We start from the raw sequence: 17,997 nt of genomic DNA, 5'->3' as shown, positions 1-17,997 counted from the left end.
TTTACCAAATAGGGTTTAGTACCATGAGTGATAAATGGGCAGAATGGGGAGCCCTTGGCACGATGCCAACTATGCGCTACTACTACGCCACTAGCACCGCGTATTTGTCTAGACTAGATGCCTATCGACTATGGACACCATGTGTGTCTCATAATCAAATGGGAGGTTTTGTAAGTAAATACAGAAGATTCCACATTACAGAATCTATAGTGCACTTCCAAATATTTATGTCCAAACATCATAGCAAACCATCAGTCTTCCTATTTCAATGAACTCTAAACCTTGGTGGTACCGTATGTTTTGAGTTTCAGTTTAAGTGGTGTCCCAAAGGATGGATTATGTAAGCATTTTGTTTTTTTTAATGTGTGTGTGGGGGGACATTGCTCTATGGACTTTCTTTCATGCTGTAAGGGTGGGGGGGCAATAGGCCATGCCTCTATGGAAGTCATCACATTACTGATCTCTCTATAATTGCTCCCAGAAAATGCTCAGACCCAATCTCCTGGCTTTTGCTGATGTGCATTTTTTCATATCCTTCACAGAAGTTGAACCGATCTTTCTCATCTACTCTCTCTCTCTCTCTCTCTCTCTCTCTCTCTCTCTCTCTCTCTCTCTCTCTCCCCCCCGCTACCCCCTCTCTCCCTCTCTCTTGCTCTTGCTCTCTTGCTCTCTCTCCACCTCTCTGTCACACACTATCGGTGACTTAGTCTCCAACCGAAGCTGGTTCCTTAATGTGGCCAGACATGAGCTTGCTGACCGGTGGTGTTCCGTGGCTCTGGTGTTGTACCATATATGAGGGTCTGTGAGAGGATGATGTCACGTGTGAGTCATCTCCGTGAGTTCAGTGCTGACGCATCCACAGCCTCCATCCCTCCGTTCTGTACGGATGGGAAAGGGCTAATTGTGTAGCCTGCTATTAGAAGGCCTGTTTGAGAGACACAATGGCCAATCTGTTTTTCTTGGGAATGAATCACAGCATTGTGAGGAGAAATGAAGTCTGGGGAATAATATGTTCTAAAGCAGTTTGAGTTGTTAAGTACCTCTAACTAATGTGTAAACCTTGACAGGGACAACAAGGCCTCACTCCCCCTCCGTACAATTGCATTACCCTGTCCCACCCATAGTGTCTATTTATTTGCAAATGTGCATGCTGTATTTAGTCAAATTGTTGGCAATGTTGGCAGGCCTGGCCAATAAAGCTGGTTCTGATTCTGATTCTAATCATACAAGTACAGTTGTTAAAATAATAATGAAAAAACAATTAAATCTGTCTAGCAGCGTGATCTACATCTGAACTGACTGAAGATAAGTTGATTCACATGCACAGTTTGAGGCAAGTCTCTCAAGCCTACAGAACAAACACACTAATACATGGCTGCACTGCTGCTAGATATGTGCTGTTTGATGCTCTGCCTCCCTGTGCAGCCCACTCCACTCCACTCCGCTCCACAGAGACCTTGTACTGCTCTGATCTATGCTTTGCTCGTCCTCTAGTCTACAGCAAAGACATTGAGAGCTTTCAGAAAGCCATGGGTCTCCCGTCAGATAAGTCCGCATGGATCGCTGGATCGATACACCCAGGTGACGGGCCCAGCCCAGAGACTCTGGTGTCTTTGGCAACGCTCCGTAACGCTGAAAAGGCCAGGGAACTAAATGAATTTGTTTTTCATTAAGACCACACGCCACGGAGGAAGAACAAGCTTCCCCTTCTCACAGCATAATTGAACAGTTATGTCAGGCCGCTTTTCCCTCTGGACAGAGCGCTCGCAGGCCTACGCGCCGGCCCCTGCTGACCACAGAGAAAGTCACTGTCTAAGTGGAAGCAGCCCGTGACTCATAGCTAATGCTTTGTCGCTGTCATAATTCTGCCGCGAGGCTGTAAATGTTGTCTCGCGGATGATGTATTTAACTTTTTTAAAAGAGCTCTCGATACCGATGCGCTCGTATTACCACTCCATGCCGATAGGCTCATATTTCTTTTTTGAAGTTTCAGTTTCAGTTTTTTTTTTTTTTGCTGTTTGAGAAATGTGGTGCATATTAAGTCTGAATATTGAGTCCTGCAGATGTAGCTGATTTGTCATCCCTGCGAGCGCACTGGAGTGTAGGTGCTGCATGTTTAACCAGCCCAAACAGCTCCGGTGAGTAAGGAGGCCGATCACTCATCCTGATTCCTGACTCTTGACCAGCGGCTCATATCCTGCAGCCGGTCAACGCCGGTCATTACCGCGTGGCTGGGGGACTGGTTTTGGGGTCGAGTGTGTGGAAAACGGAACCCTCCAAAGGAAGACGGATGCCTAAAGGCTGCCGTGTCTTTCTGGGCTTAATATCCCCCCTCTCCACTCCCTCAGGCTGAACTGATGGCTAAACATTAATCCCCAGCTAAGTAAATCTGCCATGCCAACTTGAGCCTGCGATACATATGCATCAGACGGCAAGGGAGATTAGTCAATGCTTCCTCTATTCTGTGTGTGTGTGTGTGTGTGTGTGTGTGTGTGTGTATGTGTGTGTGAATATGTGTACTTAGTGTGGCATTCATAATGTTGTGTAACTACTTTTTTTCTGTGTTGCTAGAAGTATTTCTTCATGACAGCGCAGTGCATTTTCCATGTGTTCTGTTGCATAATAGTAACCTGAAGTGTTTCTTCCTCGTCTGTGTTCAGGGGAGAGATTCTCTGTGTTTTATGTGTTCTGGCGTACGCTGTGGTATGGCTGCACGGCATGTTTCATGCTAGATTGACTGGATAAGGAAAGGCTTAATCCATGGTGGTCATCCTGATCCGAGCCAACTGTCAGGCAAAGCATTGAACTACATTTATTTAAGACCTTTTGATATCTTCGTTATCCCTCCCAGATGACAGACCAACTCCGAGAGCCTGTGCCTGTGTAGTGGAGCTCCATGTACAGTTTAGTGATGGTAGTGGTGGCTCATTCACCACATGCATTTCTATTAATGGTGGGTAGCTACAGGAATATGTATTGAATATGTTGAATCGATATCAGATGACTTGCAGCGGTCGCTTGCTTTGAAATGCCATCCGCAGATGGAAGCACCACGCTAGCCTCTTGAGTGTGTAACCAGAGAGAGCCGCGCACAGGAGCGCTTGACATCAAACCAACATGGAGGTGAAGGGCTGGCTCCTGCCGCGGTGTGAGAATGATAAATGAAGGAGTAGATTAAGCGCACGATCCAGTCCGATCCCTGTAGAGTTGGGATGTAATCCCCCGGATAAAAGCCCTCCTTAACAGACGTGCCCCGATCCTCTAACCCAGACAGAGAGGTAGGAAAGGGGGGAGGATGGGGGGGCAACAGCAGACAGCATGGATGGGAACACTGAACATTTTAGGAGACAGGGCACCGTATGGCCGAGAGGGTGGAGTACGGTGAAGTACACGGTGCTGTTAATGACCGATGCTAAGGGCTCTCTCTCTCTCTCTCTCTCTCTCTCTCTCTCTCTCTCTCTCTCTCTCTCTCTCTCTGTCCCCTCCGTGTCCAGTACGGCGTGTTGCTGTAATCCGGAGCACCTTTTGTCTCTGTGTTCGGCGGCAGCGGCGCATTGTCTTCCCTCCGATCCGCAGCGCTGGCTCGCCCGCTCTCCCATTGACCCACTTTTCACCAGTGCGGACGTCACTGGCTGAAGGGGAGATATGAGTTTGTCTTTTTATAGAGCGCATCCATCCACACTACACACGTGTGTTTGTGTCTGTGTGTTTGTGTGTGTGTATGTGTGTTTAAGGTGTGGGGGAGGGGAAAGGGGAAGTGCGAGCATCACTCAGGGCATAGCCACCTGGACACGGCCGAGTGCGCCAGCACACACCAGGGCACACACACACACACACATACAAACACACACAAACAAACTTCCAGTGAACAAGCACACACACACACACACACACACGCACGCACACACACACACACACACACACATGCAACACACTAATGGTAGCCGGTGGCCATTTTGGAGCATTTCTGCCCAATCTTGTCCCTCTCTCAGTCTAATGCATCTAGTCCTCTTCTCCTGACATGTTTTTTTATTTCAAGCATTTCCTTCCATCCCAACTGGAGCATTTAGAACATTGTACAAAAACTCTCTTTCTCCCCCTCTTTTCCTTTGCTGTCCCTCTTTGCTGTCCCACCCTTCCTCCCTTCCTCTACCTCTCTCTATGTCCCTCTACCTCTCCCGCTACCTCTCTCTGTCTCTCTATCTCTCTCTCAGTCCCTCTACCTCTCTCTCTCTCTCTCTCTCTCTCTCTCTCTCTCTCTCTCTCTCTCTCTCTCTCTCTCTCTCTCTCTCTCTCTCTCTCTCTCTCTCTCTCTCTCACTCGCTTTTGGACTGTCTCGCAGTAACACTGGGCTCACTGAGGCATTGAGGTTCATCAGCGAGCTCATTGTTGAGACGGCAGGGAGTCTGAAATCCCATCAGCTCACTGACGGGCTGATGAGCAGACCCAAACGCAGAGGGCGAATGTGACCGTGTGAGTCACTTCCCTCCTGTGCCGTGCCTGTCCAATGCAAACGCTTCCACACAGAAGGCCAGGCTCCGTCCATAGGTGTGAGCAAGATTAGGGGATACTTAGGAAAGGAGTGCTATTGTGTCATGTTAGTTTAGGATATGTGTGTGTGTGTGTGTGTGTGTGCGTGTGTGTGTGTGTGTGTGTGTGTGTGTGTGTGTGTGTGTGTGTGTGTGTGTGTGTGTGTGTGTGTGTGTGTGTGTGTGTGTGTGTGCGTGTGTGTGCGTGCGTGCCAGATTCCTCTCACTCCTCCTCAGCAGCCTCAGATGACTCATGCGCTTGCCGAAGCCATTTTATGTTTTAGCCAGACAAGCCTTGTGTGCAGCAGCAGCAGCACTCACATGTATAATATAGTGAGATTCCTCCTCTCACACTCCTGTGTGCTCCTGATGTTTTTCAAATGTGAGCCTGTAGGGTTTTCTCTTATGCTCAAATGCCACACATAATTGCAGTAAAGCCTTCACTAAGAACTATAAAATGGTGGCACAACCAGTGGAGTGCTGTGTGGATGCAGTTCACTTTGTACCTTTTTTTTTGTGTGTGCTACATACTGTATGGAGGAAGATTTTTGCATAGTCATAGGCTGGGTTGGAGCAGGACAAGATCAGCGTTTGGTATAAGGCTGTTTATGTTTTAGATCAACAAATAGCAATAGCAGCAAAACAATGCGACCAGACTCCACCTCGTAAATCTGCGCTGTTTGTTTTGGTTGCACTGTAAACCCACGGCCCTCGAGAGGCTCCGTCCAGTACAGTGGCCGATCCTTATCCGAGGCGCTCCGAGAGAAAGATTCCATCTGTAAGTCGGGAGTCCGTCGGCCGCGGCTCCCCCGCCGGCGTCGCACGTTCTCCACGTGCCAGGGAGAGCGAGCGGGAGCGTGAGCCGAGCGCGGGCCGCATGACGCGGCATGGCAGATGCCCGGGCGCCTCGGAGCGCGGTCTCCCACTCTGATCTCCGCCCCGATGCCTCCGTGGGACGCGGGCGAGACCATCTGTGCTGCGCTAATGGAGGCTCCGAGTGAACGTTTCCATTCCGCCTTTCTCCAAGCGTGTCACACCTCACCCATCTTCAAATGTTTGCTAATCTCTGAGAAATACTAGAACCAGTAACATACGCCATGGCCTTGTAGATGCATGGTAATGCGTGTGTTGCAGTGCACTGCTGCAGTGTGTGTGTGTGTGTGGCAGAAGTAAAGCGAAGGTTTCCTAAATAAACAAGGAACTGCTTTTATTTACTCTAGTTCAGCATTCTCTCAATCCCCAGCCAGAGAGCTGCAGTAGGGGGGCACCTTATATTTATTCCCCTCCTCTTCCTGTTTTTGCTGCTGTGTATTTCCTGTGTTGCGCCACTACTGCCCCCGCAACCACCACCACCCCCTACACACACACACACACACACACACACACATCCTGTGGCCTCCCTTTCGATGAGATTAGTGCGCCTACACCAGCGCCCACTAATTACGTTAGCATTTCCGCAGCCGCGCACACGGAAGCCATTAAGCTATTAACTCCCACCCAGGGCCCGCCGATGCTGCCGGCTTATTTTCACAGCCAGTCATTAGTGGCCCAGTCAGAGGTGGTCAGGTGGGCTTTTCATTGGGGCATCCAGCGCTGAAGAACTCGGGCCACTGGACGGGCTCCAAACCTCCTCGAAATTCTGATTCATTACTCTTTCAGGTTTCGGTTAACGTTCGCGGTCAAATGGGGTTACAGATATACAGTAGGGTAGAACGCAGCTGTCGCACGGAGGATTTCATGCGTACTGGATATATTTGTAGAGGGGTGTGTGTGTGTGTGTGTGTGTGTGTGTGTGTGTGTGTGTGTGTGTGAGTGAGATTTTGTCCCCCTGTCATTTTGATTTCTTTCTCCTGTCTCCTTCCCCCAGTTCATCTGCTTGTTTACTCCGGTCTGTTGCTCCCCACTCATGCAGTCTCCGTGGCTTTAGTGTCTGTATCTGTTTACTTGCCATCAGATTGGATCAACTGTTGTTGCCGGCCGACTCTCTCTCGCATCTCAGGCCCAACACAATAGATAAGCCACCTCATCCACATCACACCTACACACACACACACACACGCGCACACACACACACACTGCTTTCAGACTCCTTTTTTCTCCTCACTCTCCCTGAAATGATCTGGAAGGGTCTGGGGCAGTCTTATTTCCTCAGTGAATTCCAGCGGTGTTATCTCTATTCAGGTCTTTGTAGGCTGCAGGAGTGATGGGAAGATGGGGTAGCTCAGATCAATAAAGACATCCATCGCACCGACAGCCCCTCACCTCCGCATCGGCCCTGCCTGGGTCCAGCCTCGTCTGGAGCTTAGGCCGGCCGCTAGCTGGTGGGCCAGGGCTGTGTGATATGGGGGCACAGGTGGTAGCTCTGATGGGGTGTCTGGTGTGGTGGGCGCCCCAGTCTAAACTTGGCAGAGATGCATGGGTGGCTCAGTTTTCCTTGCTCCTCTGGGGAACTCAAGATCCCTCCCACGTTGAAATGAGTCCTTTGATGAATAATGCACGGCGACTCAGTAAACGCACCCAGAGAATTGTCGCTTGCTCTGAATAATGATAGGAAGATGCCCCAACACTGATTTTGAAAGGTTGTCCTATATCACTGCCCATGCTCTGCTACTGCTCCCTACACAAGTCTGTGTGTAAATGACTGCACTCATATTCATAGTCTCTCTGTGGACCTGTAAGCAGGGCAAACCTTTGTGTGCAGGGTCTGATGTCTTGGGGTTACTCAGACCATCTCTGGCTGGAGAGCTGACCCTGGTGATGAGGTGATGACGTGATGGTGGTGATGGTGGCTTGTTCCATATCATTGAATGTAAATAGGGGCGTAGTGATCTCTGTACTGTGTGGTGTGTGTAGCCACCGTGAGCAGCCTGGTCCGTAGCTGGACTGGAGTGGAGCAGAGTGGAGTGGGTGCTGCTGCTGCTGCTGCTGCTGCTGCTGCTGCTGGAGTGTCTGGTGTGCAGTGAATGGCCTCTCCTCTCCTCTCCTCCTGGGTCTCTGCTGCAGCAAGCAGAGGGCTGAACGGCCCCATATGTCTGCTTAATCACACTCTTGAGAGGGAGAGAGAGAGAGGGACAGGGAGAGGGAGAGAGAAGGGGAGAGAGAGAGTGGCCTTGTGAGAGGGGGAGGGACTGGACCTCTCTCTCTGTGTAGCAGGTGCAGCTGCACTCCTCTCCTCTCCTCTCTGTGTGTGTGTGTGTGTGTGTGTGTGTGTGTGTGTGTGTGTGTGTGTGTGTGTGTGTGTGTGTGTGTGTGTGTGTGTTTTGTGTGTGTGCCCAGTGCCCACATTGAAAAGTGTGAAGGAGCATGCATTAACCCGCTTTTCTCTGCTCTCCTCTCAGGATTGAAAAAGCGTACCAGGAAGGCCTTCGGGATACGGAAGAAAGAGAAAGACAATGACTCCACGTAAGTGTGACTGCCCTGCCCTGGCCTGTGACACCCTGTGCTGTGCCACGGTTTACGGATCGGTTTGCAAACATTGATGCACAACGTGAACAACTCGATCATCATGATCCTCAATCATTCCACACACACACACACACACACACACACACACACACACACACAGTGTACACAAACACACACCATACGGCACAGTCTTGAACACCCTTGTGCACTCTCACACTGATTTGATTGTTGAAAACCTTTTTAAACGGATGAGGCGTTCTTGTATTAAATGGCCTGTTTTGCCGTATCTGCTAAAGCCTCTCCTGTTACCCGTTAGACAGCGCAAACCTAATAAAGCAGCTGGCTGTTGCTATGATGCATCATCAGAGGCCTTTTTCTCTCATCTGAGGGAGACGAGCCACACATCTTGGCCGTGTTGTCAGAGAGGCACTGGATTGTGTTGTCAGCGGTGAACACCTTAACTATTCTGTGGGAATCGCCACCTGTTGTTGTTTATTTAATTCATTTTTTTATGTGTATGAGTCATTTATGTGAGTTTATGTGTAAACAAAGGTTTAGTTTAATTTGTATAAAAGTGTGTTGTGCGTGCTCTTGTATATATATGTGTGCATGGGAAAGGGTGTGTGAATATTTGAATATTTGCATTTCTTCATAATGATTGAAGCACCGCTTCTTCAGAGATTTAGTTGAAGTGCTGAGAAGTTGAAGTGTAGGCCTGGAGGTTAAGTGACTCTTAAAGAACACTCTTGCTTTGTCTCTTCTTTTTTCTCTCTCTCTCTCTCTCTCTCTCCCCCCTCCCTCTCTTTCTCTGTGCTCTCTGTAGGGGGTCACCAGACAGAGATGTAAGTAGAACTCCCCACAGCCCTCCTGACTGCTCTGGCTCTATTCTCATTCCACACAGCTCAGTAATGAGCCTCATAGTGCTCTGGGAGAGTCCTCTCCACACACCCTTGGTCAAAACAAGCATCTCACGCACACAAGAATGTCAAGCAGAAAATTCAGATATTCAGTCTAGACTAGTCTATGACTTTTGTTCAAACATGTGAATAACGACACCATTTTATTTTCATTTTTCTATATCATGGACCATCACCATCAAGGAACCTCAAGAGATTGAATCGGTACTGCAGTGCGAACGTAGTTGACCCCTGTAGTGTAGCATCTTTAACAAGCAGCCCCAGACGTATGTAGCGACGTAGCTTACCGTAGAATAGTCGTACTAGAACTCATCCATTTGAAGTGTTGTCTGAATGTTTACACCTGTGAGTAAGTCTTTTATTTTAGTTTTTATTAAAATTGCGTTATTCTGTTTAGCCACAGAAAAAGACCAACGGGGCGCCTAACGGCTTCTGTGGGGAAATCGACTGGGAGCGATATGTAAGTGGCTCTGTGGATTTGTGGATTTAAGCCGGACAAACAGAATTCGCTCTCCTTCAACAATTTTAACACCAGATCATAACATTCCCTCTGTAGCATGGGCACATAAATGATTGGATTCACATTTCAATAGTGAAACATTGCTGTGGTTTGTCAGTGGATGATGATACATGCCCACTGGTGTTTAACTACCAATATCCTCTCTGGTTTCCAGAACTCCCCTGAGGTGGACGCTGAAGGTTACAGCCTCAGGCCTGAAGATGAAGCTGATATCCTTTACTCAGATGCACTCTGTGGAATAGCAAAATCCAGAGAATTTTTACTAGTATTTTAATTATTTTAAATTGATAACTAAACTTTTCATGGCCGTTCTGATTTTAAAACAGATGCCAGCATTTGCATAGCTCTTATTTCACATTGTTTCTATATCAGAGCAATTTTAATGTAATCAGTTCAGCTGAAATATCTTAACGGTACACATTTCTTATTTGATCAGAGCTCTTGTTTGAATGGCTCATTCGTCAGTTTTATGACCGACTGTGTATTGTTCCATGTTGGGCATTCTTTCACTGTATTATCAATTTGACTGCTAGCTAGCTCTTCTACCATATAGACTACTAAACCATGGGCTAAAAAATAGGCCCTTACAGTATGAACTCAATACTGGACCAGTTGTTGGTTGTGTAGGATTCTCATATTATTTTATTTAGTTGCCTTTAGCCTATGTCTCACTGTAACTCCATGCCCCCTAGGGGGGCTTATCCCGCTCATTGGGGTCCGCTGTTGGACCACTTGCAGTGGCCCAGTTAATAGTTGACTGGATCCCTTTCCAAGCACTATATGTCTAATACAATCAATACGTCCTAGGGGCTGAGGTTGCTATGTATACTGATTCAGTGGATTTGAATTGATCCACATGTCATGGCAATCAAAGGCATTTCATCTGCTTGTGCGCACACCCACTTTATGTCCAGATGCATTTCCAGGAGGGTATCCTGAGCCCAGCCCTTTGGGCCTAATGCACTTCACTAAAGCATTGTGCTGTGAGGCCGATTATGTATTGCCCTACAGCACAGCTGACGGTGTAGGAGTTCTCCTCTCCGCTGTGTGGAGCTGTGGGCAAAGAGCACCTGATTGGCTGCTTGCATAAAGGGGGCGGAATTAGGGGGATAAGCCCTCCACCATTGCTTAAAGGGACACTTCACCGATTAGCATTAAGCTTTGTATCTTTAGAAAACCAGTCATGTTTTTGAATGGCCATGCATCATTCTCTCAATTTGACTTGAGATGGGAGAAATACGGATTTCAATGTTGGACTTCCTGCTTTCAATGATGTAAAAATCATCATTTTACATCATTGAAAGCAGGAAGTCCTATTCATGGGCCTCATTGAAATCCGTATTTCTCCCATCTCAAGGCAAACTGAGGGAATGATGCACGACCATTCAAAAACATTTTTGGTTTTCTAAAGATACAAAGCTTAATGTTAATCGATGAAGTGTCCCTTTAAGAAGGTTCATGTTCACTGGGCTACCTGTCAACCTAAGCGAGAAATCAGCTTTTCACTTTAATACTGATATAATTGTATTTCCTGTATTGTTTGAATATTGTATGTATTTCTAAGACCGTGAAATGTAGTCAGTTGAAGCATACACTAGCTGGAAACTGGTTAAATGTAGCGCTTTATAAGGCAAGCCCAAGCTCTGCTATAATTGGCCTTGACTGGAGCACAACCGTCCCCTAAAGTCAAGACAACACATTTCTTCTCGTCGAGCGAGTCGGAGGGAGAGGAAGATCATCGACCAAAGTTCAAGATCAAGATCAAGCCGCTGGCGGCAGACAAAGCCGAATATGCGGCCCCCTCGGTAGATGAACTAAAAGCCTCCATAGGCAACATAGCTCTGTCTCCCTCTCCTATGGTGAGTTCCTGACTACATTACCCACATGTCCCTCAGCCGTCGTGTCATTTCCTGTATGGCATCATATTCATACCATATCTGAGTATTGTATATTGTGTGTGTGTGTGTGTGTGTGTGTGTGGGTGTGGTTCTGGATGCATACTGTATGTCCCGCATTGATTGGCATGTGGTTTGTGCAGTGTGTATCAGTTTATTGTATTTTCCACAATCAGTGTATAGTGCTCTATAGTGTTCTGCTGTTCTGCGAGGACTGCGCGGTCTCGGTGTCATATTGAGCCTGTTGTGTTCGATCACGTCTGAGCTAACCGTCCTGGTGGCAATGCACGTAGCCGCTGCGGCGTTCCGCCGCGCTCCAAAACGACCCCGTCGCCCTGGGAAACCAGGGCCGCGCTTTTTGGACGCTCTCCTGACCTCGCTGTTCCCCGCCGCCTCCGTTACCAAACCAAACCGCCGTCCGGCGAAAGCCACACCCCCCCCCCCCCCCCCTGTCCCATCCACGGCGTTCGCGTTGCTTTGGAATGACTCACTGCAGACGCCGCACGGAAAAGCACGCTCCAAACTGCTTTTTGGGGGGATAAAGCGGGATATTTCACTGTGCTGACGGCGCTCCGAGTCTTGTTTACCCAAAGCCGAGTCGGGGGGGTTTGGCAGAAGAGGCGGAGAGGGGGGGGAGGGTAAGGGAGGGGGAGGAGTGTTTTTGGGCCTTCATCCATCCGTCAGACGAGCCTCCGAGCGTGTTCACATGACTGTGGACGGCGGGTAGTAATCCTCTTCATCGCGCTCAGTGTGGTGCCACGTGAACGCTCCTTGGCACAGGGGCGCAGGATGGCGGGACAGCGGGCATGTGACGCGACATTGGCCTACGCAACGCCATGGCACCGTCACTGTTGGACAAACAGTTCGCTAGCTCCAGAGGAGTTTATGTCACCGTTTCCTGTTTGTGTGCTCTCTCTCTCTCTCTTGCTCGTTATCTCTTTATCTTTCCCTCTTTCCCTCTTTCCCTCTCTTCCTCTCCTCTCTCTCTCTCTCTCTCTCTCTCTCTTCCTCTCTCTCTCTCTCTCTCTCTCTCTCTCTCTCTCTCTCTCTCTCTCTCTCTCTCTCTCTCTCTCTCTCTCTGGGCCAAGAGGGCTTTCAGGCCAGTGCACACACAAGGCCGTGTATCTGGTTTAGATAGAATATGCAGATCTGTTGGTTCTGGGGCCTGGTGAGCCAGATGCTGTGTGGATAGTCAAGCTGAGACCCATTTAGTTTCGCTCGCGGCCACTGTGCCGACCAGAAGCGTCCTGAGGGCCAATCTGACTGAGGCATGTGCATCAGCAGACGCAGCATTGTGTGTGTGTGTGTGTGTGTGTGTGTGTGTGTTTGTGTGTTTGAGGTGGAGTATCAAAGAGAAAAAGAGGGAAAACGAGAGGCTGAGTACCAAACACATGGCCTACATACAAGACCCTGTGTGATTGTTCACATGATGCCCCCCCCCCCCCCCCCCCCAAGCAAGGTCATATCTGCTCTGTGACTATCAGCTGCTCCTCTGAATCTGGATCACTGCGAGATGGACATCATAGGACACACAGTGAGCAACATGCACAAGGCCTTAGGCCATCGGAGGAGCTTCCCATGGACAACAACAGTGACCATTTGTACACCGCAAAGAGAGTCTGACATGACGTGCTGCAGGAGTTTAGACATGTCCAGCCTTGATACCTCATTCCAGAAGACCCATATATCTCTGTCAGCCTTATCTTCCTCACCACATAAACACACACACACACACACAAGACAAACTGGTAATCCTGTTTCGACACACACTTATCCTACCTAGCCAGGTCTGCTACTGCTGTTTGCATGGGTCTCAGCTCCCCTTCACTTTCACAGTCCACTGCACTGGGCTCTGTCCCTCCTGGTCAAGCGCACCCTTCTTGGGTTGCACTCGAGCACGTCCAGTGCCTCCTCTGCCATCCTCCTGCACCCCATCCCCCCCCCCCCCCATCCTTCTCAGGTTCATGCGGGAGGAGTCGTCCCTGGTTAATAATTCACTCTGGAAAGTAGGCAGGGTGACGTGTGTGTGTGTGTGTGTGTGTGTGTGTGTGTGTGTGTGTGTGCGCCGGCAGCAGCCCGGCGTGAGCGACGGGGTGAGTCCAGGCGAGGCCGAGGCTGCTCAGATGAAGAGCCGCTCTGAATTATTCACTGGGGGGAGCAGCTCCGCCGCCGGAACACACCTGAGCGACAACCAACACACACCCCCACTCCACACACACACAAACACACACACAAACGCACGCACGCCAGTGTACCCGCAAAGAACGTTCTGGAACGAGAGTGATGGGGTTGGTGTGGCTGGCCAGTGGTTGCATCACTTTGGCTGCGATCCTATTTTTCCTGGTCAGCTGGCTGGAGAAGAAGCTGGAATATGCCATGTGTGTGAGGCGCTGGTAAATCAGGGAGATTTGTGCTTCACGTTGGAGTTCCATGGCAGTAATATCCGGCGCAATGTGCCCTGGGCTGTAAAAATGGGATTGGAAGTGTGTGTGTGTGTGTGTGTGTGTGTGTGTGTGTGTGTCTGCTTGCGCGCATTTCCCGTGTTCCCGAGACCGTTGGCCCACTTTGCTTGTTTTCCCCCAGAGCTTCCTCAAATCCTCCTCTGCTCATTCTGCTGCTGCCCAAAACTTAATTAGCCAAATTTCATCATCTGATTTTTGCTTAAATTAATCATCTGGAATTCTATTAAAGGTCTTTCATTAAGTTTTTATCACAAAAGATAATACGAGGACTTGCTCATGATTCCGGTTATCATGTCGCTCCAGATAAAGCGTCTTGTTTCTTCGACCCAAGCAAGAGCACTGCAGTAGGTCTGACTGACTCACGCTGCTGTTTTAGTAGCGCCTGGTGTCAAATGATCTTGTCTAGGGTGCTCTGAGGGGCACTCCATGGCTCCGTGTTGCTCTATTACTCACCCAGTTTATTGGGCCGCACATCAGCCGTCCTGCTGATCACAAGCACCAAGAGCGGCAGCTCCGTATCCGTATACTGTACCTCCAGTCCCCACTGTCACTTGGAATGAGGCGTCGTCTGCTACAGTACGTTGTGTGTGTCGGATGTGAATGTAAAGGATGAGTTGTGACTGATGTGCTGTTGTTTGCTAATCTCTTGTTGGATAACTGTTATGGGGAGGAGGAGAGTGAGCAGCTCCCTTGTCAAGAGCGCACAGGGTGTGGATTTGAGCGAGGTGACATAAGTCTGGTGCTCAGTGTAATTAAATCACAGGCCAACAGTACACAGTGCAGGGGGAAGTAGTCAACACAAAGAAGGATTTAGAGCAACACACACACACACACACACACAGACAAACACACACTCACTCACACACACACACAGACAAACACACACTTACTCACTCACACTGTGATGCAGGCCAGAGGGTGAGCAGAAATATTTCCCAGCTGATCACCTAAGTGCCAATAACCTTGGTTCAAGAGATCTTCCCAGACACACACACACATTCCCACACTGGCATCGGGGAGTGTTAGCCTTCCCCAACTTGAAGTTGATTCAACATGAGTCACATGGTCACCCTGTGCCATGGCAACCTGTACCTACCATGGTAACCATGGCAATGGATTGAACTTGAAATCTTCTTAGAGAACGGAGGCGAAGAGCAAAGGTTAACAGGCCCCTAAACTGAACAAAGCTGCTTCTCCCCAGGCATTTTCCCTTTGTCACTCTCTTACTCGGCATCTCTCTCTCTCTCTCTCTCTCTCTCTCTCTCTCTCTTTTTTTCTTTTTCTTTCTCTCCTCTCTGTGTGTCTCTGTCTCTGTCTCTCTGTCTGTCTGTCTGTCTGTCTGTCTCTCTCTCTCTCTCTCTCTCTCTCCCTCCCTCTCTCTCTCCTTCTCCCCCTCTCTATTCCCTGTCTGCAATCACTGCTCTGATGTGGAGCCTGAGTGTCCATTGACCCAGCAGCACACACTCAGTTTAGTCCACTCACCCCTGTAGAGAAGCTCAGCCTATAGAGCCTCTGCGCTGACTTTCAGTAGAAACTCTCCTGTGAGGGAACGACCAGGTGTGGCTCCTCAGGTGTGTGTGTGTGTGTGTGTGTGTGTGTGTGTGTGTGTGTGTGTGTGTGTGGGACTCGGGGTCATGTCTAATGCATGAGCCGAGCCTTGCTCTGATTAAGCCTGCTGTCTGTCTACGAGTGCTCATCCATCACAGGCCCAAGCAGCAGCTGCTTCCCATGCAGCACACAGACACACTAACACACTGAGCACGGCCCACAGCTCTCCATGGGGCTGCCACTCATCCACCCCCTACCCACAGCACAGCACAGCACAGCGCAGCACAGCTATGGGCACAGCTATGGGCACAGCACAGCACAGCTATGGGCACAGCACAGCACAGCTATGGGTACAGCACAGCACAGCACAGCTATGGGCACAGCACAGCACAGCTATGGGCACAGCACAGCACAGCTATGGGTACAGCACAGCACAGCACAGCTATGGGCACAGCACAGCACAGCTATGGGCACAGCACAGCACAGCTATGGGTACAGCACAGCACAGCACAGCTATGGGCACAGCACAGCACAGCTATGGGTACAGCACAGCACAGCACAGCTATGGGCACAGCACAGCACAGCACATCTATGGGCACAGCACAGCACAGCTATGGGCACAGCACAGCACAGCTATGGGCACAGCACAGCACAGCACATCTATGGGCACAGCACAGCACAGCTATGGGCACAGCACAGCACAGCTATGGGCACAGCACAGCACAGCTATGGGCACAGCACAGCACAGCTATGGGCCGTCCCATGATGCTAAAGTAGCTCCCTTGATTCCCATGCTGCACAGGTGAAGGGGTGGGCTGGGGGCCTCTTGGGAGGCTGTGTGTGTACTGTTATGTCTGGTTTGAGAATGAAGCATGTGTTTGTGTGTTTGTGTGTGTGTGTGTGTGTGTGTGTGTGTGTGTTTATGTTTGAACTGTCTATTGTCACACATCAGTCATCATCACCTCTTAATAAGCCCCATGAATCAATAGTAATAAAAACTAATAAAATCTCAACTCTCTCTCACTCTCTCTCTCTTTCTCATTCTTCTTTTTACTCATTATCTTTCTCTCCATCTCTCTCTCTCTCTCTCTCTCTCTCTCCATCATATGTCTTTTATTAATGCTGGCCACTATAGCGGAGCAGTCCGGTAAGCGTTTGCCCTCCACTCTCGCCTCTCCCTTGAGGTGTGTGTGTTCACTCTGTCCATCCGCATGTGGACGTGCATCCTCTTCCTCCTCCATCGGGAACACCGGGTGCCTCTCAACATCTCTCCTCCATCCTCCAGGCTCGTTCCCACTGATCTATAACACACTATCCCATTGTTGCCGCCCCATCATTCTTTATGTCGATCAGTGAGGACGAGGACCGAGGAAGGAAGGGAGAATGTTTCAAAGACCAAATGAGAGGCACCCACAGGGTGCACAGCTTTGTGTTCTGGGCAGGGCCTGGTGCTTCGTGGGTTTCATTTGTGCACTGTGTAGCCTGTTTGAGAACCCTGTCAATTCTGTACGATTTTCATAACATCATGATGTGTGTATGTTGAGAGAGTGTTTGTTTTGCATGTTCAGTTTTATATGGCACACTGTGCATTTAGGACATGGCAAACATAATGTGCTATAATGAAGCACAATTGTGTTATTACAATGCCATTCTGTCTGTGGGTTTTTAAATGCTTTATTTTGCTGAATGAGAATTGTCATAACAATCTTTTATTGAAGTCAAATGTTTAGTTAAGGTTGATTTTAACCTGTTGTGAAATGATGTGTTGTTTATAATGTTGGCAACACATGTTGATTTGAGAATTAAAATAAATATATCATACGCCAGGTATCAACAAATAAATTCAACCCAAGACTAGAATGAACATTCAGCCATAATGCCCAACCAGTTGCATTCTCAGTAGAATTGTACTTGGAGCTTGAGGAAGCTCGTACCATTCTGCTTTGATGGTGTTTTCGGTGACAAAGAGCTCGGTGAGGTTTGGTAAGTGAGGAGAGAGGGGTGAGGTGCAGTAAGGACTCAGGGGTCAGCTTTAAAGCCCCGAGCTGCTGGCCCGAGACTGAACCTGACGGAGGTTTACAGCAGCTGGCCTCTAGAAGGGCTGAGCAGGCTGAGCTAGCTCAACACGACTGGCCGTTAAAGCTTGTGTGTAGGCCTGTTTAGGAATGTGTGGGTACTTTGGGTGGCCCACTGAGGCTGTATGTGTTGACCTGTATGCTATTTAGTGGTGTTTATAATTAGTAAGTGTTTGTTTGGTGGTGTCTCCAAACACTGTCCAAATGCATGTGTTTGTGAGTGTGGAATACATGTATATATATATTTATATTGTTTTGAATTAATCTGTGCCTTACAAATAAGAAATTCCAAAAAAACCAATAACTCTGAGAAACAGTCAGCTTCTGTAATACCTCTCAGCTGTAACCCGCCACAGGGGACTAATGTCAGAATTCCTTCATAAATCCCCTCAGCTTGCAAGGTTTGTAAAATAGATCGATCCATCATTCTTTCCGTTTCCCTTTCACCTTCGGCTCCAGGAAAAGCCGGGGGCTTAAACGGTAGTCTTATGAACAGACAGGGGGAACTTTTTCTTTGCACAAGCACTTGGCACAAAGCATTTCATTTGTTAACTTGGTGTGATTTCAACAGCAGCTGAAACTAGTGTGATTGCCATTTCTACTGAGTTACTGAGTCATCAAATGATATGATGGTCGTGCTTCATTT

At 48.8% G+C, this 17,997-nt stretch overlaps 1 protein-coding gene across 3 annotated transcripts in view; it reads left to right on the top strand.

Annotated features, from left to right (window-relative positions):
* Positions 1-17,997, top strand: part of sgip1a (SH3GL interacting endocytic adaptor 1a) — a 67,805-nt gene that overhangs the window by 27,859 nt on the left and 21,949 nt on the right. For all 3 annotated transcript variants that reach the window (XM_062556224.1, XM_062556226.1, XM_062556225.1), the window contains 5 exons: positions 7,868-7,931; positions 8,758-8,776; positions 9,249-9,311; positions 9,526-9,581; positions 11,044-11,230. In XM_062556224.1, coding sequence (XP_062412208.1) covers positions 7,868-7,931; positions 8,758-8,776; positions 9,249-9,311; positions 9,526-9,581; positions 11,044-11,230 — 389 coding nt within the window. The remainder of the gene's footprint in view (positions 1-7,867; positions 7,932-8,757; positions 8,777-9,248; positions 9,312-9,525; positions 9,582-11,043; positions 11,231-17,997) is intronic.

Source organism: Sardina pilchardus, chromosome 15, assembly GCF_963854185.1.
Source record: "Sardina pilchardus chromosome 15, fSarPil1.1, whole genome shotgun sequence".
Lineage (NCBI taxonomy): Eukaryota > Metazoa > Chordata > Actinopteri > Clupeiformes > Clupeidae > Sardina > Sardina pilchardus.
The sequence above is the reverse complement of the archived record's forward strand: the minus strand, read 5'-3'. Positions and strand labels throughout refer to the sequence as shown.